Source organism: Salvelinus namaycush, chromosome 13 (genome assembly GCF_016432855.1).
Source record: "Salvelinus namaycush isolate Seneca chromosome 13, SaNama_1.0, whole genome shotgun sequence".
NCBI classification, from domain to species: domain Eukaryota; kingdom Metazoa; phylum Chordata; class Actinopteri; order Salmoniformes; family Salmonidae; genus Salvelinus; species Salvelinus namaycush.
The window spans coordinates 19,401,957-19,426,388 of record NC_052319.1 but is presented as its reverse complement, the minus strand read 5'-3'; the positions used below and the strand labels follow the sequence as shown (position 1 = coordinate 19,426,388).

Genomic DNA, 24,432 nt, shown 5'->3' with positions numbered 1-24,432 from the left:
GTTCAGACCTCTTACACTGTGAGACATACACTAGTTCAGACCTCTTACACTGTGAGACATACACTAGTTCAGACCTCTTACACTGTGAGACATACAGTAGTTCATACCTCTTACACTGTGAGACATACACTAGTTCAGACCTCTTACACTGTGAGACATACACAAGTTCAGACCTCTTACACTGTGAGACATACACTAGTTCAGGCCTCTTACACTGTGAGACATACAGTAGTTCAGACCTCTTACACTGTGAGACATACACTAGTTCAGACCTCTTACACTGTGAGATATACACTAGTTCAGACCTCTTACACTGTGAGACATACACTATTTCAGACCTCTTACACTGTGAGATATACACTAGTTCAGGTCTCTTACACTGTGCGATATACACTAGTTCAGACCTCTTACACTGTGAGATATACACTAGTTCAGACCTCTTACACTGTGAGACATACAGTAGTTCAGACCTCTTACACTGTGAGACATACACTAGTTCAGACCTCTTACACTGTGAGATATACACTAGTTCAGACCTCTTACACTGTGAGACATACACTAGTTCAGACCTCTTACACTGTGAGACATACACTAGTTCAGACCTCTTACACTGTGAGATATACACTAGTTCAGGCCTCTTACACTGTGAGACATACACTAGTTCAGACCTCTTACACTGTGAGACATACACTAGTTCAGACCTCTTACACTGTGAGACATACAGTAGTTCAGACCTCTTACACTGTGAGACATACACTAGTTCAGACCTCTTACACTGTGAGACATACAGTAGTTCAGACCTCTTACACTGTGAGACATACACTAGTTCAGACCTCTTACACTGTGAGACATACAGTAGTTCAGACCTCTTACACTGTGAGACATACACTAGTTCAGACCTCTTACACTGTGAGACATACAGTAGTTCAGACCTCTTACACTGTGAGACATACACTAGTTCAGACCTCTTACACTGTGAGACATACACTAGTTCAGACCTCTTACACTGTGAGACATACAGTAGTTCAGACCTCTTACACTGTGAGACATACACTAGTTCAGACCTCTTACACTGTGAGACATACACTAGTTCAGACCTCTTACACTGTAAGACATACAGTAGTTCAGACCTCTTACACTGTGAGACATACACTAGTTCAGACCTCTTACACTGTGAGATATACACTAGTTCAGACCTCTTGCACTGTGAGACATACACAAGTTCAGACCTCTTACACTGTGAGACATACACTAGTTCAGGCCTCTTACACTGTGAGATATACACTAGTTCAGACCTCTTACACTGTGAGACATACACTAGTTCAGACCTCTTACACTGTGAGATATACACTAGTTCAGGCCTCTTACACTGTGAGATATACACTAGTTCAGACCTCTTACACTATGAGATATACACTAGTTCAGGCCTTTTACACTGTGAGATATACACTAGTTCAGACCTCTTACACTGTGAAACATACACTATTTCAGACCACTTACACTGTGAGATATACACTAGTTCAGGTCTCTTACACTGTGAGATATACACTAGTTCAGACCTCTTACACTGTGAGATATACACTAGTTCAGACCTCTTACACTGTGAGATATACACTAGTTCAGACCTCTTACACTGTGAGACATACACTAGTTCAGACCTCTTACACTGTGAGATATACACTAGTTCAGACCTCTTACACTGTGAGACATACACTAGTTCAGACCTCTTACACTGTGAGACATACACTAGTTCAGACCTCTTACACTGTGAGATATACACTAGTTCAGGCCTCTTACACTGTGAGACATACACTAGTTCAGACCTCTTACACTGTGAGACATACACTAGTTCAGGCCTCTTACACTGTGAGACATACAGTAGTTCAGACCTCTTACACTGTGAGACATACACTAGTTCAGACCTCTTACACTGTGAGATATACACTAGTTCAGACCTCTTACACTGTGAGACATACACTATTTCAGACCTCTTACACTGTGAGATATACACTAGTTCAGGTCTCTTACACTGTGCGATATACACTAGTTCAGACCTCTTACACTGTGAGATATACACTAGTTCAGACCTCTTACACTGTGAGACATACAGTAGTTCAGACCTCTTACACTGTGAGACATACACTAGTTCAGACCTCTTACACTGTGAGATATACACTAGTTCAGACCTCTTACACTGTGAGACATACACTAGTTCAGACCTCTTACACTGTGAGACATACACTAGTTCAGACCTCTTACACTGTGAGATATACACTAGTTCAGGCCTCTTACACTGTGAGACATACACTAGTTCAGACCTCTTACACTGTGAGACATACACTAGTTCAGACCTCTTACACTGTGAGACATACAGTAGTTCAGACCTCTTACACTGTGAGACATACACTAGTTCAGACCTCTTACACTGTGAGATATACACTAGTTCAGACCTCTTACACTGTGAGACATACACTAGTTCAGACCTCTTACACTGTGAGACATACACTAGTTCAGGCCTCTTACACTGTGAGACATACAGTAGTTCAGACCTCTTACACTGTGAGACATACACTAGTTCAGACCTCTTACACTGTGAGATATACACTAGTTCAGACCTCTTACACTGTGAGACATACACTAGTTCAGACCTCTTACACTGTGAGATATACACTAGTTCAGGCCTCTTACACTGTGAGATATACACTAGTTCAGACCTCTTACACTGTGAGACATACACTAGTTCAGACCTCTTACATTGTGAGATATACACTAGTTCAGACCTCTTACACTGTGAGACAGACAGTAGTTCAGACCTCTTACACTGTGAGACATACACTAGTTCAGACCTCTTACACTGTGAGACATACACTAGTTCAGACCTCTTACACTGTAAGACATACAGTAGTTCAGACCTCTTACACTGTGAGACATACACTAGTTCAGACCTCTTACACTGTGAGATATACACTAGTTCAGACCTCTTGCACTGTGAGACATACACAAGTTCAGACCTCTTACACTGTGAGACATACACTAGTTCAGGCCTCTTACACTGTGAGACATACAGTAGTTCAGACCTCTTACACTGTGAGACATACACTAGTTCAGACCTCTTACACTGTGAGATATACACTAGTTCAGACCTCTTACACTGTGAGACATACACTAGTTCAGACCTCTTACACTGTGAGATATACACTAGTTCAGGCCTCTTACACTGTGAGATATACACTAGTTCAGACCTCTTACACTATGAGATATACACTAGTTCAGGCCTTTTACACTGTGAGATATACACTAGTTCAGACCTCTTACACTGTGAAACATACACTATTTCAGACCACTTACACTGTGAGATATACACTAGTTCAGGTCTCTTACAATGTGAGATATACACTAGTTCAGACCTCTTACACTGTGAGATATACACTAGTTCAGACCTCTTACACTGTGAGATATACACTAGTTCAGACCTCTTACACTGTGAGACATACACTAGTTCAGACCTCTTACACTGTGAGATATACACTAGTTCAGACCTCTTACACTGTGAGACATACACTAGTTCAGACCTCTTACACTGTGAGACATACACTAGTTCAGACCTCTTACACTGTGAGATATACACTAGTTCAGGCCTCTTACACTGTGAGACATACACTAGTTCAGACCTCTTACACTGTGAGAAATACCGTAGTTCAGGGCTATCTCTCTGCTCTTATCCTCTCTCCTGCTTGAGTCACAGCAGACCTGACCTGGATTTGCATGTGATCCTTACTATGTGCCTATGGCAACTCTCCCTCCCTCCCTCCCTCCCTCCCTCCCTCCCTCCCTCCCTCCCTCCCTCCCTCCCTCCCTCCCTCCCTCCCTCCCTCCCTCCCTCCCTCTTTCCTTCCATTCTCATTTCCTGTTATCATCTCTCCATCTCCCCAGGCTCCCTATCATTCTCTCTCTCCCACCCTCCACCTTGAAACACCTCCTCATTTCTAACTTTCAAAAAACGTGGTTGTAGCTGTGTGAGTGCATGTGAGTGTATGTGATAAGTTGATACCTTGTAGACGGTGCCGAAGGCCCCCGAGCCCAGTATCTTGACCCTCTTGAGTTCAGTCTCTTTGAGGATGCGGAGCTGGGCCTGGTTAGGGGCTGTACCACTAGGTGTCAGGGGCTCCACCAGCTATAGGGAGAAACAATCAATCAACTCATCAGTCAAATAAACAGTCATTGAATCAATCAGAAATATGTTATCCCCTCACTCCGTTAACAGTCAATCAACCAATTAACCAATTAGTCACATCTCTCATGGGTATGCAACTCTTTCATCTTTCCAAGAGACACTTTCAAAGATACTTACCAGAGAGGCAAAAGTGACAAATATAAAACAAGAGGGGAAGAGAGAGGGAAAGAGATGGAGAACTGGGAGAGATGGAGAGAACGACAGGGTGGATAATAGCACCAGTTGAAGAGGAGTATAGGCTCTCGTAGTTTCATTATCTTTCAAGTGGAGAACAATGAATCCACCGGAAGGGAGAGAGGGATAGGGAGGGAGAGAGGTGGAAAGTGAGGGAAAGAAAGGTGAGAGAAAGAGGTAAAAACAGGTGAACAGAGAAAGAGATAGAGGGAGAAAAAGAGAGAGACAAAGAGAGGAAGAGAGATATATAGAAAGTGGAGAGAGAAAGATAGAGGGAGGGAGGGGAGATATAGAGAGGGGAAGCGAGCGAAAGAGAGAAAAATAGAGGGAAGGAGGGGAGAGAGAGATAGAGGGAGAGGGAGAAAGAAAGAAAAAGAAAAGAGAGTGGAGAGAGAGAGAGCGAGAGAGAGAGGGGGAAGGAGCAGAGAGAGAGAGAAAGAGGGACAGCGAGAGATGGAAGAAAAAGAGAGAGAGAAAGCGAGGGAGGGAGAGAGAGATAGAGAAAGGGAGAAGAAGTAAATCAGCTCTCCTCTCTGCTTCGGCCCTGTCCTCTGGCTCATCACAACACTAATTAAAAAAACATAGCTGTTCTTTATTTAAATGGAGTTCTGAATCAGGCTTGCAGGAGAGGAGAGAGAAGAGGAAAGAGGGGGAAGAGGAAGAAGAGGGGGAGAGGGAGGAAAGAGATATAGAAGGACAGGGAAGGGGCAGAGAAGATGGGATGGATGTCTTTCCATATCTTTTTTGTCCCCCTCTCCCTCCCCCTCTCCTTCTTTCCTCTCTCCTCCCCTTCTCCTTCTCCTTCCCCCTTTCTCTTTCCGTCTGTTTTCCTCCCCCTCTCCTTCCCTCTCTCCTTCCCTCTCTCCTTCCTCTCCCATCTTCCCTGCCCCTTCCTTATCTGTCATTATCTCTTTCCTCCCCCTCTTCTTCCTCTTCCCCCTCTCCTTTCCTCTTTCTTCCCCCTCTCCCTCTCCTTCACCTTCTCTCTTCTCTGTGCTCTCCTACAAGGCTGATTCAAAATACCATTTAAATAAAGAACAGCTATTGTTTTTTAATCAGCCTATTGTGATGAGCCAGAGGGCCACACACAGCCAGCAACCTCACCTTCGCTACAGACTGTAGGGAGCTGTCTGTTTGGGTATTTTCACACTTGGTCGATTTCAGCCAATTGTTTTGAATGTTTTTGTGCAGTGTGAACACTCCAAAGGAATTCAGAACCCTCAAAAGAGCCCCTGAAGCAAACCGAACTGAGACCACCTCTAGAGGTGTTCGGAGTTCGGTTCGCTTGAATTCCACAGCCTGGTTCCCTTTTTTTAGGGCAATGTGAACACAAAGCTCCCCAGGCTCGCTTCATTATTCCTGCACCACACGCTAGACTACTGCAACACTGTTTCCCCTGCCACAACCCCCCACATTGGTTCCACAAAAGAGAGAAGATGGTGATGTGCAGGTTCTCAGAAATAAAAGTGTGCTGTTTTTGCATATTGATTAGCAATTGTCAAGGATGCACAGAAATTCCAAAATATGTATGGAGTTCTTAGTTCAAGATTATTTGTTTGCAATATGTGATCTATAGGCTAAGAGAGTTTCATAAAGTGTTTACTCGATAGTGGGGTTTGAATAGCGTGAGAAGACAACATATTTGGTGAGAATCACAACATAGGGTACAAAATAAATTTGAGCTCTTAAAGGGGCAGTAGCCTACATTTTCAATTACATCATTATTCAATCTGCTGTTATTCTTCTGCTATTTATTCTGTTACTAATACTATTTACATGTTAATATTATCTTCTGATTACAATTATTTAAATGCAATCTATTAGCTTCCAAATGTAAGTATGTACAATATCTAGCTGTCCGATAGCACCTTCTGATGGAATGGCTTATCCTGCACTTTGTAAAAACCCAGAGTGCACTGAGTGAATGTTGGAAAAAGATCTTGGTTACTTTCTAAACATATCGATGTGAATGCAAAGAGGACTTGGACCACAACATAGGTGAAGAGAGATGTCATAAGTTCAGAGATGGATTTCAGTCCTCATTCAAAGGCAAGGGCAGTGTGAATACAAAGAGAACTGAGCTATGTAGCTTTCTTTACCCCAGAGTTCACTTTAAAGAGGACTGAGATTGGTTCTTTTAAATAGGACTTCATGTGAAAACACCCTTAGATGAGGTGCTGAACGTGTAGTTCCAAGGGGCGGGAGGGAGCTGTCCACCAACCCACTCTAATCTGTGGTGCTGAGGAAGACTACTAGGATGTCCATTTATTTAGTCTCTTCAAGCAGTCATTTCTTGTTTGTTATTACTTGTTATTATTTAAAGCTAAAATCCTTAGTTGCTCCATTTCTTGACTTATAGATTAATTATATACACACAATGATTATTGAATAATATAATTTAGAATTGCCTCATGAGCTTAGATCAACTGTCGTATCCCATCATAATCCAAAATATAAGCTTGTTTTACTCCAATGTTTGTAAACAATGTAAATGTAAAATATATCTAAAACTATCATTTTGATGTCATGGATGGCCAGCCCTTGCATCCATACCTCTGTTTATGAATTTGAGCGTGGTTACATTTCTCCAGGGCCATCCCTCAGCTTTTTAACTAAACATAGGCTGGGTTTTCACTTTGTTATTGTTTTAATTAACTGACTTGCCACTGAGTTTTGCATTGAGCCAATTTGTATTGAATACAAATGGTGAGTTCCATAATAATAAAGCAGTGAACAGTACTGTATGTGTGTGCAGCTAATCAAGACAGCACAGAGGAGCGGAATGGATGGAGAGAGTGCGAGAGAGCAGTGATGTAAGGTATAACGGAAAAAGGCACAATCTTGTCATTACTGAAATAACTAGTAAAAAGCCCAGTGCACCATCACTTCATGGCACTGTAAGTGTAGGTAGAAGGGCATGGCAGGAGACTAGCACATTCAGGCTTTTACACCGCCCTATGTGATACTGAGAGCTTTAATGGAACCTGTCCCTGATGTCTGTCAACACAGATCACTCTCTCCTCTCCTACATGGGAGACTGAACACATGTCTGTCTGTCTGTCTGTCTGTCTGTCTGACTGTCTGTCTGTCTGTCTGTCTGTCTGTCTGTCTGTCTGTCTGTCTGTCTGTCTGTCTGTCTGTCTGTCTGTCTGTCTGTCTGTCTGTCTGTCTGTTAACACAGATCACCCTCTCCTCTCCTACATGGGAGACTGAACACATGTTTGTCTGTCTGTCTGTCTGTCTGTCTGTCTGTCTGTCTGTCTGTCTGTCTGTCTGTCTGTCTGTCTGTCTGTCTGTCTGTCTGTCTGTCTGTCTGTCTGTCTGTCTGTCTGTCTGTCTGTTAACACAGATCACCCTCTCCTCTCCTACATGGGAGACTGAACACACGTCCGTCCGTCCGTCCGTCCGTCCGTCCGTCGGTCGGTCGGTCGGTCGGTCGGTCGGTCGGTCGGTCGGTCGGTCGGTCGGTCGGTCGGTCGGTCGGTCGGTCGGTCGGTCGGTCGGTCGGTCGGTCGGTCGGTCGGTCGGTCGGTCCGTCCGTCCGTCCGTCCGTCCGTCCGTCCGTCCGTCCGTCTCTGTCTGTCTGTCTGTCTGTCTGTCTGTCTGTCTGTCTGTCTGTCTGTCTGTCTCTGTCTGTCTCTGTCTGTCTGTCTCTGTCTGTCTCTGTCTGTCTCTGTCTGTCTGTCTGTCTGTCTGTCTGTCTGTCTGTCTGTCTGTCTGTCTGTCTGTCTGTTAACACATATCGGTCGGTCGGTCGGTCGGTCTGTCGGTCTGTCTGTCTGTCTGTCTGTCTGTCTGTCTGTCTGTCTGTCTGTCTGTCTGTCTGTCTGTCTGTCTGTCTGTCTGTCTGTCTGTCTGTCTGTCTGTCTGTCTGTCTGTTAACACATATCACCCTCTCCTCTCCTACATGGGAGACTGAACACATGTCTGTCTGTCTGTCTGTCTGTCTGTCTGTCTGTCTGTCTGTCTGTCTGTCTGTCTGTCTGTCTGTCTGTCTGTCTGTCTGTTAACACATATCACCCTCTCCTCTCCTACATGGGAGACTGAACACATGTCTGTCTGTCTGTCTGTCTGTCTGTCTGTCTGTCTGTCTGTCTGTCTGTCTGTCTGTCTGTCTGTCTCTGTCTGTCTGTCTGTCTCTGTCTGTCTGTCTGTCTGTCTGTCTGTCTGTCTGTCTGTCTGTCTGTCTGTCTGTCTGTCTGTCTGTCTGTTAACACATATCACCCTCTCCTCTCCTACATGGGAGACTGAACACATGTCTGTCTGTCTGTCTGTCTGTCTGTCTGTCTGTCTGTCTGTCTGTCTGTCTGTCTGTCTGTCTGTCTGTCTGTCTGTCTGTCTGTCTGTCTGTCTGTCTGTCTGTCTGTCTGTCTGTCTGCAGGCAGAGTTTACAGTGAGCTAGCGCTAGCCCAGGACAGTTTTCAGGCCTCCCTCTCACAGTAGGTATTAGCCACAGTGCTGTTCGTGACTCAAATATCATGGCTATCAGTATACTGAAACTTAATAGCAGGTTCTCTATTCATGTTATTTCACAGCAAATCTTATAACTAATCTATTTCACATGCAGTGGTAATGAATACTTGTATATGCAGCTATGCAGACTTAGCAGCAGGGTTGGGATTCATTCCACAAATTCAACTCTAATTACATTTTCTCTCCCTGTAAATTTCATTTAATTCAATTCAAATTTCAGGTCAATCTTTGAATTCAAAGATAATTCAATTAATCTCAATTCCAATGGTAGGTTAATTCCAAGAATTCAATTGCCAATTCAATATTAATAACTTGAAGATTGTTGAAATTTGAATTGAATTCAACATAAATTATCCAATTCAAGAATTGAATTGAAATGTCTAATTACATGGAACTGACTCCAACTCTGCTTGGCAGTGGATCATATCCTAGCCATTTACAACCAGATATGGTACCTGGTCAAAAGTACCGAGCTACATAGGGATTAGGGTGCCATTTGGGACCAAGCCATCCTTTACCTAACCTATCCATAAATTGTGATCAGTCGAGGAGGTAGAGAGTCCCAAATTCAGACAAAATGCTTCCTGGTTTGGTCGAGTCGAGCTCTACAGCATGGCAGACTGGGTAATTCATTGAGATGGATGTCTGTACGGAGGATGAAAAATGAGGTCTCCAATCTGCTCCCCACTCTGTGGAGGGAGGAGATTGTGTATGGATGGAGGAGTGTGTGTGTTTGTCAAATCAAATCAAATCTAATTGTAATAGTGTCAACACATATTTTGCAGATCTTATCACAGGTGTACCAAAATGCTTATGTTTGTAACTCCAACAGTGCAGTAATACCTAACAATAAAAAACAATACACACAAATTAAATTAAATTAAATAAAGAAATGAAGAAATATCAGAATGAGCAACATCAGAATTCAGAATATAAATATATACTGGAAATAATGGTGTGAAATAGACAGTATGGACAGTATATGAATAGAAAAGGTTTGTACAGCAGTAGTTATATAGGATCATCCTTGACTAGAATACAGTATATACAGTACATATGAAGTGGGTAAAAGAGTGTATAAACATTTTCAAAGTGACCAGTGTTTAATGACTATGTACATTCTAGATGGTAGCGGAGTGAACAGGAATTGCCTCGGGTGGCTGAGGTCCTTGATTATCTCCTTGGGCTATGACACCGGGTGCTGTATATGTTCTGGAGGGCAGGCAGTGTGCCCCCGGTGATGTCTTAGGCAATTAGGCAATTTTTCTCGCAAACCATTTCTGTATAGACCTCGCTTTAATGCACGAAGGCATTGTAATGCTGAAACAGGAAATGGCCTTCCCCAAACTGTTGCCACAAAGTTGGAAGCACAGAATCGTCTAGAATGCCATTGTATGCTGTAGCGTTAAGATGTCCCTTCACTGAAAGTAAGGGGCCAAGCCCGAACCATGAAAAACAGCCCCAGACCAATAATCCTCTTCCACCAAACTTTACAGTTTTACAGGCAATATTCATTGGGTTGTCCTGGTATCCACCAAACCCAGATTAGTCCGCCAGACTGTCAGATGGTAAAGCATGATTCATCACTCCAGAGAACACGTTTCCACTGCTCCAGAGTCCAATGGCAGCGAGCTTTACACCACTCCAGCCGACACATGGCATTGCGCATGGTGATCTCAGGCTTGTGAACGGCTGCACGGCCATGGAAACCCATTTCATGAAGCTCCCGATGAACAGTTCTTGTGCTTCCAGAGGCAGTTTGGAACTTGGTAGTGAGTGTTGCAACCGAGGACAGACCATTTTTACACGCTACACGCTTCAGCATTAGCGGTCCCGTTCTGTGAGCTTGTGTGGCCTACCACTTCGCGGCTTGGCCGTTGTTGCTCCTAGACGTTGCCACTTCACAATAACAGCACTTACAGTTGACCGGGGCAACTCTAGCAGGGCAGACATTTTACGAACCAATCTCCATTCTACTGCCAATCTTTGTCTATGGAGATTGCATAGCGGTGTGCTTGATTTTATACACCTGTCAGCAATGGGTGTGACTGAAATAGCCAAATCCACAAATTTGAAGGGATGTCCACATACTTTTGTATACATTGTGTACGTCCTAGATGGCTGAGAGCTGCCCCCAGTGATGCGCTGGGCCGGCCACACCATCCTCTGTATGGCCTTCCGGTAGCGGGCAGTGCAGTTGCCATACCAGATGGTGATACAACCAGTCAGGATGCTCTCGATGGTGCAGCTGTAAAAATTCATGAGGATCTGAGGGGCCACGCCTAATTATTTCAGCCTCCTGAGGGAGAATAGGTGCACCGTGACTTCTTCACAACTATCCTGGGTCAACTCCTTGATCTTGTTGATGTGATGGAGAGGTTGTTGTCCTGACACCACACTGCCAGGTCTCTGACTTCCTCCCCGTAGGTTTTCTCATCACTGTTGGTGATCAGTCCTACCACCTTTGTGTCGTCAGCAATCTTGATGATGGAGTTGGAGTCATGGGTGGCCACACAGTGGTGGATAAACAGGGAGTACAGGGGGGGGCTAAGCATACACCACTGGGGGGCCCCCGTGTTGAGGATCAGCGTGTCGGAGGTCTCGTTACATACTCTCACATTGGCCCGGCATGAAGTCCAGGATCCAGTTGCAGAGGGAAGTGTTCAGTCCCAGGGTCCCGACCTTGGTGATGAGAGGGAACTATGTTGTTGAACGGCATTCTCACATAGGTATTGCTCTTGTTCAGGTGAGAGAGGGCAGTGTGGAGTGCAATTGAGATTGCATCATCTGTAGATATGTTGGGGCAGTATAGAAATTGGAGTGGGTCCAGGGTGTCTGGGATGATGGAATTGATGTGTGCCATGACCAGCCTTTCAAAGCACTTCATGGTTACAGATCTGAGTGCTACAGTGACAGTAGTGCTGTAGTCATTATGGCAGGTAGCCTCAGAGTTCTTGGGAACAGAAATGATGGGGGTCAGCTTGAGACGTGGGGATTACAGACTGGTACAAGGAGAGGTTGAAAATGACAGTGAAGATGCCTGCCAGCTGGGCTGTGCATGCTCTGAGAACGTACCCTGGAATACCGTCCTGCCCCGCGGCCTTGCGAGTGTTGACTAGATTAAAAGCCTTATTCACATCAGCCTCAGAGAACGGGATCACCTATTCCTCTGGGATGGCTGGGGCCCTCATGCACTTGTCGAAGTGTTGAGTTCGTCTAGTAGAGAGGCATCCTTTGTAACCCTTAATGGACTGTAGCTCCTGCCACACGCGTCGGACATCGGAGCCGGTGTAATAGGATTCCACCTTGTTCCTATATTGTCCTTTGGCCTGTTTGATGGCTTGCCGGAGGTCGTAGTGGAACTTCTTGTGCGCGTTTGTGTCCTCAGCCATAGCCTCAGGGTCTGCTGCGATAGTCCTGTTTGTGGTAGCTCTGTCTATTAGCTTAGGGCATTCCTCAATGTTAATCCAGGGTTTTTGATTGGGGAAGCAGCATACCTTCACTGTGGGGACAACGTCGACGATGCATTTTCTGATGAAGCTGGTGACGGAGGTGGTTAGTTCGTCAATGCTATTGGCGGAGTCCTGGAACATATTCCAGTCAGTGCTAGCAAAGCAGTCCTGCATAGCCTCTGCTTCGGTGCACCATTCTCTATGGAGTGCGTCACATGTACTTCCTGTTTGAGCTTCTGTTTGTAAACAGGAAGCAGGAGTATAGTAATGGTTATACAGTAATGGTGGTTTTGTTCACATTTATGGACTAGGTGCAATACAGTAGAACACTGCCTATAGAAGTAGAGCAACAAGATGCTCGTTAATTTAACACGGTGTGATGTGGTATTGTATTTGTGTTGCTTTGAAGCCTTGTTCAGAGTGAGTTCCATGTGAGTGGGTCCAGGGTTGATGGTATTTTTGTGTAGAACATCCGTTTCAAAGAAGTTCTCATGTTCTATACCGTAACAAAGGAAAGGAGGGAGAGAGAAGGGAGAGTAGGGAGAGAAAGAGAGGGAGAGAGGGAGAGAGAGAGAGAGCGAGGGATAAGTGAGATGAGAATGGACAGAGAGAGAAGGGAGAAAGGTCACAGAGGAGGGACAGAGAAAGAGAGAGAGAGTGTGGAGAGGAGAGAGTAGGAAGAGAGGAGAGGGTTAGAGGGAGAGAGGAGGGAGGTAGAAGATGAGGGAGGTAGAAATAACAAAAGAGGAGGGAGAGAGGAGAGGGAGAATAGGAGGAAGAGAGGAGGGAGAGAGGAAGGAAGAAGATGAGGGAGAAAGGAGGGAGAAAGGAAGGAAGGAGAAAGGGGGGAGAAAGGCCTCAGAGGAGAAAGTGATTTGTTTGAGCTGGAGATGATGCTCTCTACCTCCTCTCCTCTCTGTCGGTCTATTCCCTAAGCTCTCTCTGTGTTCTCATAGCCCCGGGCCCCAGCCACCAGTGGCCCTACACACATCACAGAACACATCATAGACTACATCACATACCATTAAGCACAAGGCTGTTATTACAGCTCTTCATAGAGCAGTAAGTGACGTCTTTTTCACTAAGGCTACTAGGATGTAGGATCCAGTTCACTCCTGTTTTCTTTAATTATTCCTTCAATCAATCAATCATTCAATATCTTTATTGTCCCAATTGGGAAATTTGTTCCGCAGTAGGAGTTCAACAATAAAAACAAAATTAAAAACAGTGACAACCATACAACAGATATACACATAAGATAAATAATGAGATCGGTAACATGAGATCCATTGTGAAAATGTTTGACCAATAATGAACTCTATAACTGAAACGTCAAACCAATCAATCTGTGTCTTATTGAGGTTCTCTAAATTCGGTCTGTGTCCCAAGGCACCCTATTCCCTATATTTTGATGAGACCAATGGAAGCTGTTTCTATGATCCACATCTCAGCAGGCCCTTACCTTTGTCCCGTGTGTGTGTGTGTGTGTATGTGTTCACACGCCATACCTCTGTCTCAAGGAAGCGTCGCAGGGCTCTCTTCTTCTTGATGCTCTTCCTGCGGACAGACACGGCTACACTCAGAGCCACAATGACCACGACGAAGAGGCCCCCTATCACCCCGGCAGCAATCAGGGGAGTCCTGAGGGAGAGGAGGGAGAGAGATGTGAGATAGGGCCACAGTACTGGATACTAGTTACCAAACCTTCTTATTTGTTTTCTTTCTAATCATTTAGCTGCGCTTGATTGAGCTACTATTGTCTGGTAAAGTGGAACCGATGGAATCATTTATCCATCTGGCAGTCCAAGCAGGCTTAATCAAATGCTCAAAATATTTGATAGAAAACAAATACTATTTAAACCCAGGTCTGATAAGCACGTACTCCAGAGGTCACAACAGACTTGGCTAACCAGAATTAGGACAATTCTTACTTAGCTTACAACCTTTGACAAAATACATGATCTAACATCTCCAAGTGTCCTGTTACAAAGTTAGGCAGTAAATTCAAAGAAGAAGGGAAGGAAATGAAAGTCAGGAGAAGACAACATGTTCTGCTGCTTGTCAGCCCTGTCCATGATCTCTCTAACCCTCTACACCCCTGTCTGTCTGTTTATCTGCCTGCACTGGGAGCGTTGAGTTATGTCCCTATGGCAGTGTAAAAAAAATAGTGCACATAAATAGGGAATAGGGTGGCATTTGGGATGAATCCACAGTATATTGTAGATGAGAAGTGAGATGAAATGGTGTATCTGAGTGAATATGCCTATCCTCTATCTTAATAAAAGGGCTAATTTGGCTGCGAGCACAGGGAAGAACAGAACAGTGCAAAAGAGATGAAAGTGGCGGTGCTTCGGCACACTCCAGTCGTGTTTTAAATCAGCAGGAAAGCTATGAGCCAGTCTGGTAGATCACAGAGAAGAGCAGGTCCCATTAAACGTTATCACCCTCAGCTCACTTCATGTGGAATCGCATGAAACAACTCCCAATCTTTCACTCATCGGGTGCTTCCCAAATGGCCCCCTATTCCCTATGTAGTGCACTACTTTTGACCTGGGCCCATAGGGAATAGGGTGTCATTTGGGACACAGACATCCTCATTCTCCCAGCTCTACCTCTCTCCTACACAATATTACAGGGATGGATTTACTGTACTAAGGCACTGCATGGTGCTTTCGTCAGGAAGTGGCTTCAAGAGACATAGTTGTATGCAGGCCTAGGCATACTCCGAGTGAACATTTGTAGTGGTGCGCCCAAATGGAGAGCAGAGAGTGGGGAAAAAGTCAAAAGCAGACAGAGTGTTTGTTGAACGGCATCCTTTTTCTCTTTTGTTATTTCGAGCCAACATGATAATCAGTGTGTATATACTGTATGTGTGGATGTGTGTGTGTGTGTGGAGGGAAAGTTTGTGAGTGTGCCTGTGTGTGTGTGTGTGTGTGTGTGTGTGTGTGTGTGTGTGTGTGTGCGTGCGTGCGTGCGTGCGTGCGTGCGTGCGTGCGTGCGTGCGTGCGTGCGTGCGCGTGTGTGTGTGTGCATGTGTGTGTGTGTGTGTGCGTGCGTAGACATAGAATAGTAAACAAACAACATTTTGACCAACTGGGGATGTTTTGTTAGTCCCCACGAGGTCAAATGCTATTTCTAGGGGGTTTAGGGTTAAGGTTAGAATTAGTGTTACGGTTAGAATTACGTTAAGGGTTAGTGTTAGGAGCTAGGGTTAGTTTTAGGGTTAGGAGCTAGGGTTAGGTTTAGGGTTAGGAGCTAGGGTTAGTTTTAGGGTTAGAAGCTAGGGTTAGGTTTAGGGTTAGGAGCTAGGGTTAGTTTTAGGGTTAGAAGCTAGGGTTAGGTTTAGGGTTAAGAGCTAGGGTTAGTTTTAGGGTTATGTTTAGGGTTAGGAGCTAGGGTTAGGTTTAGGGTTAGGAGCTAAGGTTAGGTTTAGGGTTAGGAGCTAGGGTTAGGTTTAGGGTTAGGGTTAAGGTTTTTAGGTTACGGTTAGGTTTAAGAGGGTTTCTGTTTATGCTGGTATCAAACATTGGGTTGCACGGCCCTATTGCAACTTTCTGCCCTGTTTCTGTATTATACATTCGACCGGTCTGGAGAGGGTGATAGAACATGCAAACCCGAGAGCTCCGAGGGGTCACCAAAACAGTTCAACAACAGGAGGAAGACAATTATTGATAAAGTGCTGAGGATAAAAAAGTTTAATTAAAAAATATATATATAATAAAATCATAATAAAACATGCAAACTGGATCAATTAAATAAATAATTAAATAAGTATGTAATTGGAAATCCCCCCCAAAGGATTAAGGGATTAAGTGCTCCAAAGATAAGTGCTATGTTAAAGTGCTTGATATAATACAATTAAATATAAAATATAAAAAAAAGTCTAAACCAGATTGAGCAAATAAATATATATATTTTTGATTGAACTTCCTCCTCATGTCGGTGGCCCCTCCAGCTCTCTTAATTAGGCCCTCACCAACTCCCACAGTCAATGCTTTCTCCTACTCTTTACCATTCATACCAAGTGGAGCCAAGGTCGGTTTCGCTATCCACCTGGATTCAGCTGCTCTTCTCTGGCCTGTTGTCCAGGAGGCTTTCATCTCCAGACCGGTGATGCAGAGGGAGGTTGTAGGGTGGTTTTGAAAGTGTTTTACCAGGTGTGTTTGTAATATGTTATTTTCATTGTGTAGAGGTGCTGTTTGAGGCGTGTCAAGACTGTGTGACTGGTTTCTCCTATAGAAATGTAGTGGCATAATGTGCATGTTATGGCATAGATAATGTTGGTTCTCTGATTGGTCATGAGTTGTGGGATAGGACTGGAGCTTTGTGCATGTGGATTGTGAATGTGTGGAAGTTGTCGATAGTACTGTTGTTCAGTAGGTGGTTTAGGAGTGGGTTTATTGGAAAATGTTGCATAGACTCAGAGATCCCTTAGGTTGGGGTTTCTGCAGAATGCTGATATAGGAATTCCTGGAGTGGGGGGAATATACGTTGTGTTTGGGTGAATGCGGCTTTGAGTCTGGAATGAAGGAGTCTGTTTATGTCTGAGAAGGTGCTGATGAGGGGTATAATCTGTGGTTCTGTATCTGTTGGGGGGATAGGAACCCGGGGTCTGGGAAAGGTCTGAGGGTGGAGGACAGGGATAGGATGGTGGGGATAAAGATACGGACCCAGAATCGGGAAAGTGTTAAGAATAGGTGTGGGCTGTTAGTCCAGGTCAGGAGTCAGTGCCTGGTCCAGAGTTCTGCAGGGAAAGTTTGTAGGTTAGGGTTAAGGTTAAGGTTAGGGTTGGGGTTAAGGATAGGATTGGGGTTTGGTTTGGGATTAGGGTTGGGGTTGGGGTTGGGGTTAGGGTTGGGGTTGGGGTTGGGGTTGGGGTTGGGGTTAGGGTTGGGGTTAGGGTTGGGGTTGGGGTTGGGGTTGGGGTTGGGGTTGGGGTTAGGGTTGGGGTTAGGGTTAGGGTTGGGGTTAGGTTTGGGGTTAAGGTTGGGGTTGGGGTTAAGGTTAAGGTTAGGGTTGGTGTTGGGGTTAGGGTTGGGGTTGGGGTTAGGGTTGTGGTTAAGGTTAGGGTTGGGGTTAGGGTTAAGGTTAGGGGGGTTAGGCATTCGTTCTGGGTGAGGCCTGCCAGTGTGTTTGCTTTTATGTACCTCAATGACCGCTTTGAGTATCCCCTCTTCCCAAGTGCACTAAATAGGGTCTGTGTGGCTGAATGAAAGTTTTTCTGTTGTGTACATAGTCTATGGAATCTAATGAGTTGTGATTTGACAATGCCAGTGAATGTATGTTTTGGGTGATAACTGGAATTGTGGAGTAGGGCATGTGTGTCTGTGTCCTTGAAATATACTTTGTTTGTAAAGAGACTATGGGCGTGTCAGTATCTGGAATAAAAAATGGTTCTGTCCAAGAAGTTGATTGTATGTGGGTGGATGACATATTTAACTGTTATGGTCGGATGATGGTTATTGAGTATTTCAATGAATGTTGTGAAATGTACCAGATCATGTTCCCACACACACATATCATCCAGGTATCGTCTATAAAACATGGGACCCAATGGGCCTTTAGCCAGGACCCTCAACTCCCAGTCTGCCATATCAATATTAGCATAGGCTGGGGGGAACTTTTTACCTATCGCCGGCACATAAATCTGTACATACTGTAGTATTTATTATTAAATGTGAAATCATTGTTTCTTAAGCCAAGTTCTAGAAGCTGTAGGAGGTGTGAGTCTGGTCTATATATCTCCGGAGTGTAGATTCCACTGCTGTCAAACCTGACAAGACATCTATGTTGGTGTAGAGATAATCTATATCTATAGTGAATAGGTATGCATGTGCTGGGACTGGAATGTTGTGAAGTGTGTCGATGAATGGTATGTGTACTTAAGGTAGCTAGGGTGATTTTGTGAGATGGGAGTGAGGAAGTAGTCAATGAATTTGGCTGCTGGCGAGGACACACTCCCACAGTCTGACACAATAGTTCTTCCCTTCAGGACCTCAAAAGGGACTATCCATGTATCTGGTGCTTGATGGATCTTAGGGAGGAGATAGAAGAGTCTCTGTCTGGGTAATTCTGGTCCATCTAGATATTTCTTTTGTATATGTGTAATGTTCTTCTTTCCGTAGAGATCTGATATTATCTGTCTGATTTGTATTTGTGTCTGGATCTGTGTAGAAGCAGGGATAGGAGTATAATGTTGTGTACTAGAGAGTTGTCGGTGGGCTTCAGAGAGGTACTCTTAGTTGTCCATAATAATGATCTTTGAGCCTTTGTTTGCTGGTTTTCTGGTTATATGTTTGTGTTTCCTTACTTTAGCTAGGGCTTGTCTTTCTTCTAGTGTGATGTTCTGTTTTGAGGTTATGGTGGAGGTACAGAATTCTCTGATGATTTTGGTTAAGGTTAGGTTTTTAGGTTAAGGTTAGAGTTAGGGTTAAGATTAGAGTTAGGGTTAGGGTAAGAGTACGGGTTAGGGTTAGGGCTAGGGTTAGGGGTTAGGAAAATAGGATTTTGAATTGTGTCCCCACAAGGTTAGCTGTACAAGACTGTGTGTGTGTGTGTGTGTGTGTGTGTGTGTGTGTGTGTGTGTGTGTGTGTGTGTGTGTGTGTGTGTGTGTGTGTGTGTGTGTGTGTGTGTGTGTGTGTGTGTGAGAGAGAGGGTAAAAGTCCAGAGGGTGACAGACAGTGCAGATGACAGTACGTCTGGTCTCTATTATGTGAGACAGCCTCACACAGCAGTGGTTGACACAATGTCAGATAAGCTGTAGAACTAAATGTATATGTCTGTCTGAGAGGTGAGAGGCTTTGTAGTCTCAACATTGGCCCCGAGCAGCTATAAGCTGCCGAGCTATTCTGCTCAGTTAAACCATAGCCTCTGTAAAATAATGTTAAAAAGCCACTTTACCAAACTGGCATGCCCCACAGTACTATCAGTGTATTCTGATACTCTGCTGTCAACATATGTATGAAGGTTTTTCCCCTGACAGCCTTTATCTGTCTAGTAGCACTTTCCTCACCCTGCGTCACCCCCTCTCCACCCCTCTTCACCCTGCGTCACCCCCTCTCCACCCCTCTTCACTCTGCGTCACCCCCTCTCCACCCCTCTTCACCCTGCGTCACCCCCTCTCCACCCCTCTTCACCCTGCGTCACCACCTCTCCACCCCTCTTCACTCTGCGTCACCCCCTCTCCACCCCTCTTCACCCTGCGTCACCCCCTCTCCACCCCTCTTCACCCTGCGTCACCCCCTCTCCACCCCTCTTCACCCTGCGTCACCCCCTCTCCACCCCTCTTCACTCTGCGTCACCCCCTCTCCACCCCTCTTCACCCTGCCTCCCCCCCCTCTCCACCCCTCTTCACCCTGCGTCACCCCCTCTCCACCCCTCTTCACCCTGCGTCACCCCCTCTCCACCCCTCTTCACCCTGCGTCACCCCCTCTCCACCCCTCTTCACCCTGCGTCACCCCCTCTCCACCCCTCTTCACTCTGCGTCACCCCCTCTCCACCCCTCTTCACCCTGCGTCACCCCCTCTCCACTCCTCTTCACCCTGCGTCACCACCTCTCCACCCCTCTTCACTCTGTGTCACCCCCTCTCCACCCCTCTTCACCCTGCGTCACCCCCTCTCCACCCCTCTTCACCCTGCGTCACCCCCTCTCCACCCCTCTTCACCCTGCGTCACCCCCTCTCCACCCCTCTTCACTCTGCGTCACCCCCTCTCCACCCCTCTTCACCCTGCGTCACCCCCCTCTCCACCCCTCTTCACCCTGCGTCACCCCCTCTCCACCCCTCTTCACCCTGCGTCACCCCCTCTCCACCCCTCTTCACCCTGCGTCACCCCCTCTCCACCCCTCTTCACTCTGCGTCACCCCCTCTCCACCCCTCTTCACCCTGCGTCACCCCCTCTCCACCCCTCTTCACTCTGCGTCACCCCCTCTCCACCCCTCTTCACCCTGCGTCACCCCCCTCTCCACCCCTCTTCACCCTGCGTCACCCCCTCTCCACCCCTCTTCACCCTGCGTCACCCCCTCTCCACTCCTCTTCACCCTGCGTCACCCCCTCTCCACCCCTCTTCACCCTGCGTCACCCCCTCTCCACCCCTCCTCACCCCAAAGCGTCTCCCTCACTATCAGATCACCCCGACAGTCCCCAGACTGCCTCAGATAGATGAGCAGTGGATCAATGGAGAGTGAGACCCAGGCTATGGCATGCTCTGTCTGCGTCTCAAATGGCAACCTATTCCCTAGTGCCACTAGGGCTCTGGTCAAAAGTAGTGCTCTATATAGGGAATGGGATACCATTTGGGATTCAGTCCTTCCCTCTGGCTCCAGCTTGTAGTAAATTAGCAGTCATTACTGCCCCTTCTCTCTCTGCCCAGACATAGCTTCATTCAGCTCAGCTCTGCCTTCAGATCAGGAGGCTTCGGCAAACTGTTTTTCACTAGGCCTTTGTTTGGGTCTGTGTTGTAAGCCAATATGGCATCTCTCTGCTGTGCTGTTTATTTCTGGACATCATCCTAGAGGGGGATGCTGTTCCATTGGGCCTTTATAACTTCTGTGTTACTGTCCCCCTCTTCTTGTCTTTACTGTCCTCCTTGTTCATTTCCTCTCGCCACACTCCCTTCTCTCATGTGTTCCCCCCTCCTCCTCCTCCTCCCCCCTACCCCCCCACCCCCCATCTCCTCCCCCCAGAAACAAACTGTCTGTCATGAAATCGTAAATCCATTTGCTCGGAACGGTTACTGCCGTTTTCTTCCTTTTCCCCACGAGAACAAAAGCAAAGCGCTATCAATTTATCAAGAGCAGAGTAAAACACAAGCCCGTGCAGGGACACACACACGGATTCACACACACGCACACACAAACATGCACACACTTTTGGCCTCAGAGCTAAACATTATTCACACTGCCTGCCTGCTCCTCTCTCCCTCTCGGTCTCTCTGTCTCTCTCTTTGTCTCCCTCTGTCTCTCTCTATGTCTGTCTCTCTCTCTGTCTCTCTCTTTGTCTCTCTCTGTCTCTCTCTATGTCTGTCTCTCTCTCTGTCTCTCTCTCTGTCTCTCTGTCTCTCTCTCTGTCTCTCTCTATGTCTGTCTCTCTCTCTGTCTCTCTCTCTGTCTCTCTGTCTCTCTCTCTGTCTCTCTCTCTCACTCTCTTCTTCTCTTCTTCTCCTCCTTGCTCTCTAGCTAACCTCAGTTGTGGGAACATATATTTCGGGTAAATATAAGCCTTGGCCGGAGGCATAGTTGGTTGTTATGCCGTTATTTCAACCAGTGTTGTCTGTTGGCGAGAGTGTCTTGTCTTTTTTACTATTGTGCGCTCATCGAAGATAAATTCCAATGTATGCATTTGAACTTACAAATTGCTAATGAATGAAAGCTGAACCTGTGTCTCTGTGTGTGTAGGCAGTCTGTCCTAGGGACAGAGAAGGAAGTGACAGAAGGGATTTGAAGAGATATTTACCTGTCCATCATGCCAATACAGTCCTGCAGTCTGGGTCCAATACACCTAGATGAGAGGGAGAAACAAAACAATGAATTAATCAATCAATCGATCAATCAATCCCTCCAGCGTCCGTCTCAGTGTCTTGAATCTGCGCTATAGCTCCTAGACCTGTGTCAGTGTCAGTATGTTCTGTCCACAGAAAGAACCAAGCGATGACAGACAGTCACAGAGAAGAAGGGGTACAGAGACGAGAATCAGAGCGTAAGGGAGTCAGGATACTGGATGGTGAAGCTCTTTGATGTAAAGAGGGTAGGGGGAGAGGGAGCAGCCTGGGCTCAGAGCCATACGAAACATACTTTACGTATTTCTGAGCACCTCCAAGATGCATGATACCTACTAATGTTGTAGTTACTTTAGACAGAAATGAAAGTAGGGAGGTTGGGCGTAAACTAAGACCATCTAGCAATCCATAGGTTCCATGTTCGAGTCGCGTCGAGGACAACTGTAGCATTTTAGCTAACCCATTCCCTAATCCTTATTCAAAACGTACCCAATCCACCTAACCCACGATGTAAATTTACCTAACCTTTGTCGTTTTAGCTCCCAAAACCTTTCACGCAAATTATCATAACCTTTGTCGTTAGTTCACCTAACCACCAATGTAAATTCTCCCCGTAATTCTCCTTTGTTGCAACATAGCAACAAGCAACCTGGTCTCAGATTAAGACGTATAATAGTATACTATAATACTATGAAAACTTACGCCATCCAATTCGTATTCTATTGTACAACCAGGTATGACGTATGATACTATACATCCTCTAATTCATATGATATTGTATGACCGCTATTCCATTCATAATGTAATCTAACGTAACGTAATACATCATACTAAATGGAGTGTCACATATTTACATACAGAATAATACGAATTGCCCTGATAGCACTTTGGCGGGAGAGGAAGAGGGGGAGTAACAGAGATGATCTCTGATTCTGTTTGAGTGTCTGAACTGAAGGGCAGCCTGGGAACAGTTATTTTGACAAAGTGTCAAGATGGCATTTCCACGGATACACTCATTTCCATTATATTTTGTAACAATGTTGTTATGGGTAGATGGAGTTGTGAGCTGGCTGTCTGCCACTCACGAGGAAATAGAACACAAGACATGCGGGGCCAGCCCGGTGGACTGACTGACTGCAATACCAAATGATATCTGTCTCCTTCCTTCTGCTGCTAAATATTACATCGCAGGCTTCACAGCACTCAGAGAGCAGAGGGAGAGCGGAATCTCTTTTGCAGCCTTTCTCTCTCTCTCTGTCTCTTTCTCTCTCTGTCTCTCTCTCTCCCCTGGGTATTTTGCAGTTCCTGTGGGTGCGTGCGTACGTGTGAGTGAGTGAGTGTGTGTGTCTGGAGACACTGATAAACATTGGCTGGATATGGGAACACCAAGTTACAAGGGGTCAGCACCGAGGGGAGCATAGCAAGGTGTTTGTGTGTGTATGTGTGTGTGTGTGTGTGTGTGTGTGTTGTGCTGAGAGCTGTTGTACTGTGGATGAAACAGAGCATGACACAGATATTGTTTTCCTCTGGTTATCATGTTGACCTTGGCTTTACAATGGGGATTAGTCTGCCCTTGTCTTGCCAGTGAAACAAACAATGTAGAAGTAAATGAACAGTATTCTGTCCTCCCAGGGTCATTAGTCATTCAGACTGCTGATGTGATACGCAACCATGCACACAACAACATAAACGTGCACACTCTGCAGAAAGCCAAAACACAGACATACAGTGCTTCGGAAAGTAGTCAGACCCCTTGATTTTTCCACATTTTGTTACGTTACAGCCTTATTCTAAAATGGATTTTTTTTTAAAAATCCTCATCAATCTACACACAATACCCCATAATGACAAAGCAGAAACAGGTTTTTAGATTTTATTGCAAATTTATATTTAAAAAAAACACTGAAATTTGACATTTACATAAGTATTCAGACCCTTTACTCAGTACTTTGTTGAAGCACCTTGGGCAGCGATTACAGCCTCGAGTATTCTTGGGTATGATTTTACAAGCTTGGCACACCTGTGTTTTGGGAGTTTCTCCCATTCTTCTCTGTAGATCCTCTCAAGCTCTGTCAGGTTGGATGAGGAGCGTCGCTGTACAGCTATTTTCAGGTCTCTCCAGAGATGTTTGATTGGGTTCAAGTCCGGGCTCTGGCTGGACCACTCAAGGAGATTCAGAGTCTTGTCCCAAAGCCACTCCTGCATTGTCTTGGCTGTGTGCTTAAGGTTATTGTCCTGTTGGAAGGTGAACCTTCACCCCATTCTGAAGTCCTGATCTCTCTTGAGCAGGTTTTCATCAAGGATCTCTCTGTACTGTGCTCCGTTCATCTTTCCCTCAATCCTGACTAGTCTCCCAGTCCCTGCCGCTGAAAAACATCTCCACAGCATGATGTTGCCACCACCATGCTTCACCGTAATTATGGTGCCAGGTTTCCTCCAGATGTGATGCTTGGCATTCAGGCCAAAGAGTTCTATCTTGGTTTCATCAGACCAGAGAATCTTGTTTCTCATGGTCTGAGAGTCCTTTAGGTGCCTTTTGGCAAACTCCAAGCAGGCTGTCATGTGCCTTTTACTGAGGAGTGGCTTCCGTCTGATTGGTGGAG

General features: G+C 45.6%; 1 protein-coding gene across 1 annotated transcript in view; it reads right to left on the bottom strand.

The window, feature by feature from the left end:
- LOC120057804 (receptor tyrosine-protein kinase erbB-4-like) overlaps window positions 1-24,432 on the bottom strand; it is a 468,628-nt gene that overhangs the window by 48,650 nt on the left and 395,546 nt on the right. Inside the window, exons 15-17 of the mRNA XM_039006269.1 lie at window positions 21,787-21,831; window positions 13,842-13,974; window positions 4,052-4,174 (exon numbers count right to left, since the gene is read on the bottom strand). Coding sequence (XP_038862197.1) covers window positions 4,052-4,174; window positions 13,842-13,974; window positions 21,787-21,831 — 301 coding nt within the window. The remainder of the gene's footprint in view (window positions 1-4,051; window positions 4,175-13,841; window positions 13,975-21,786; window positions 21,832-24,432) is intronic.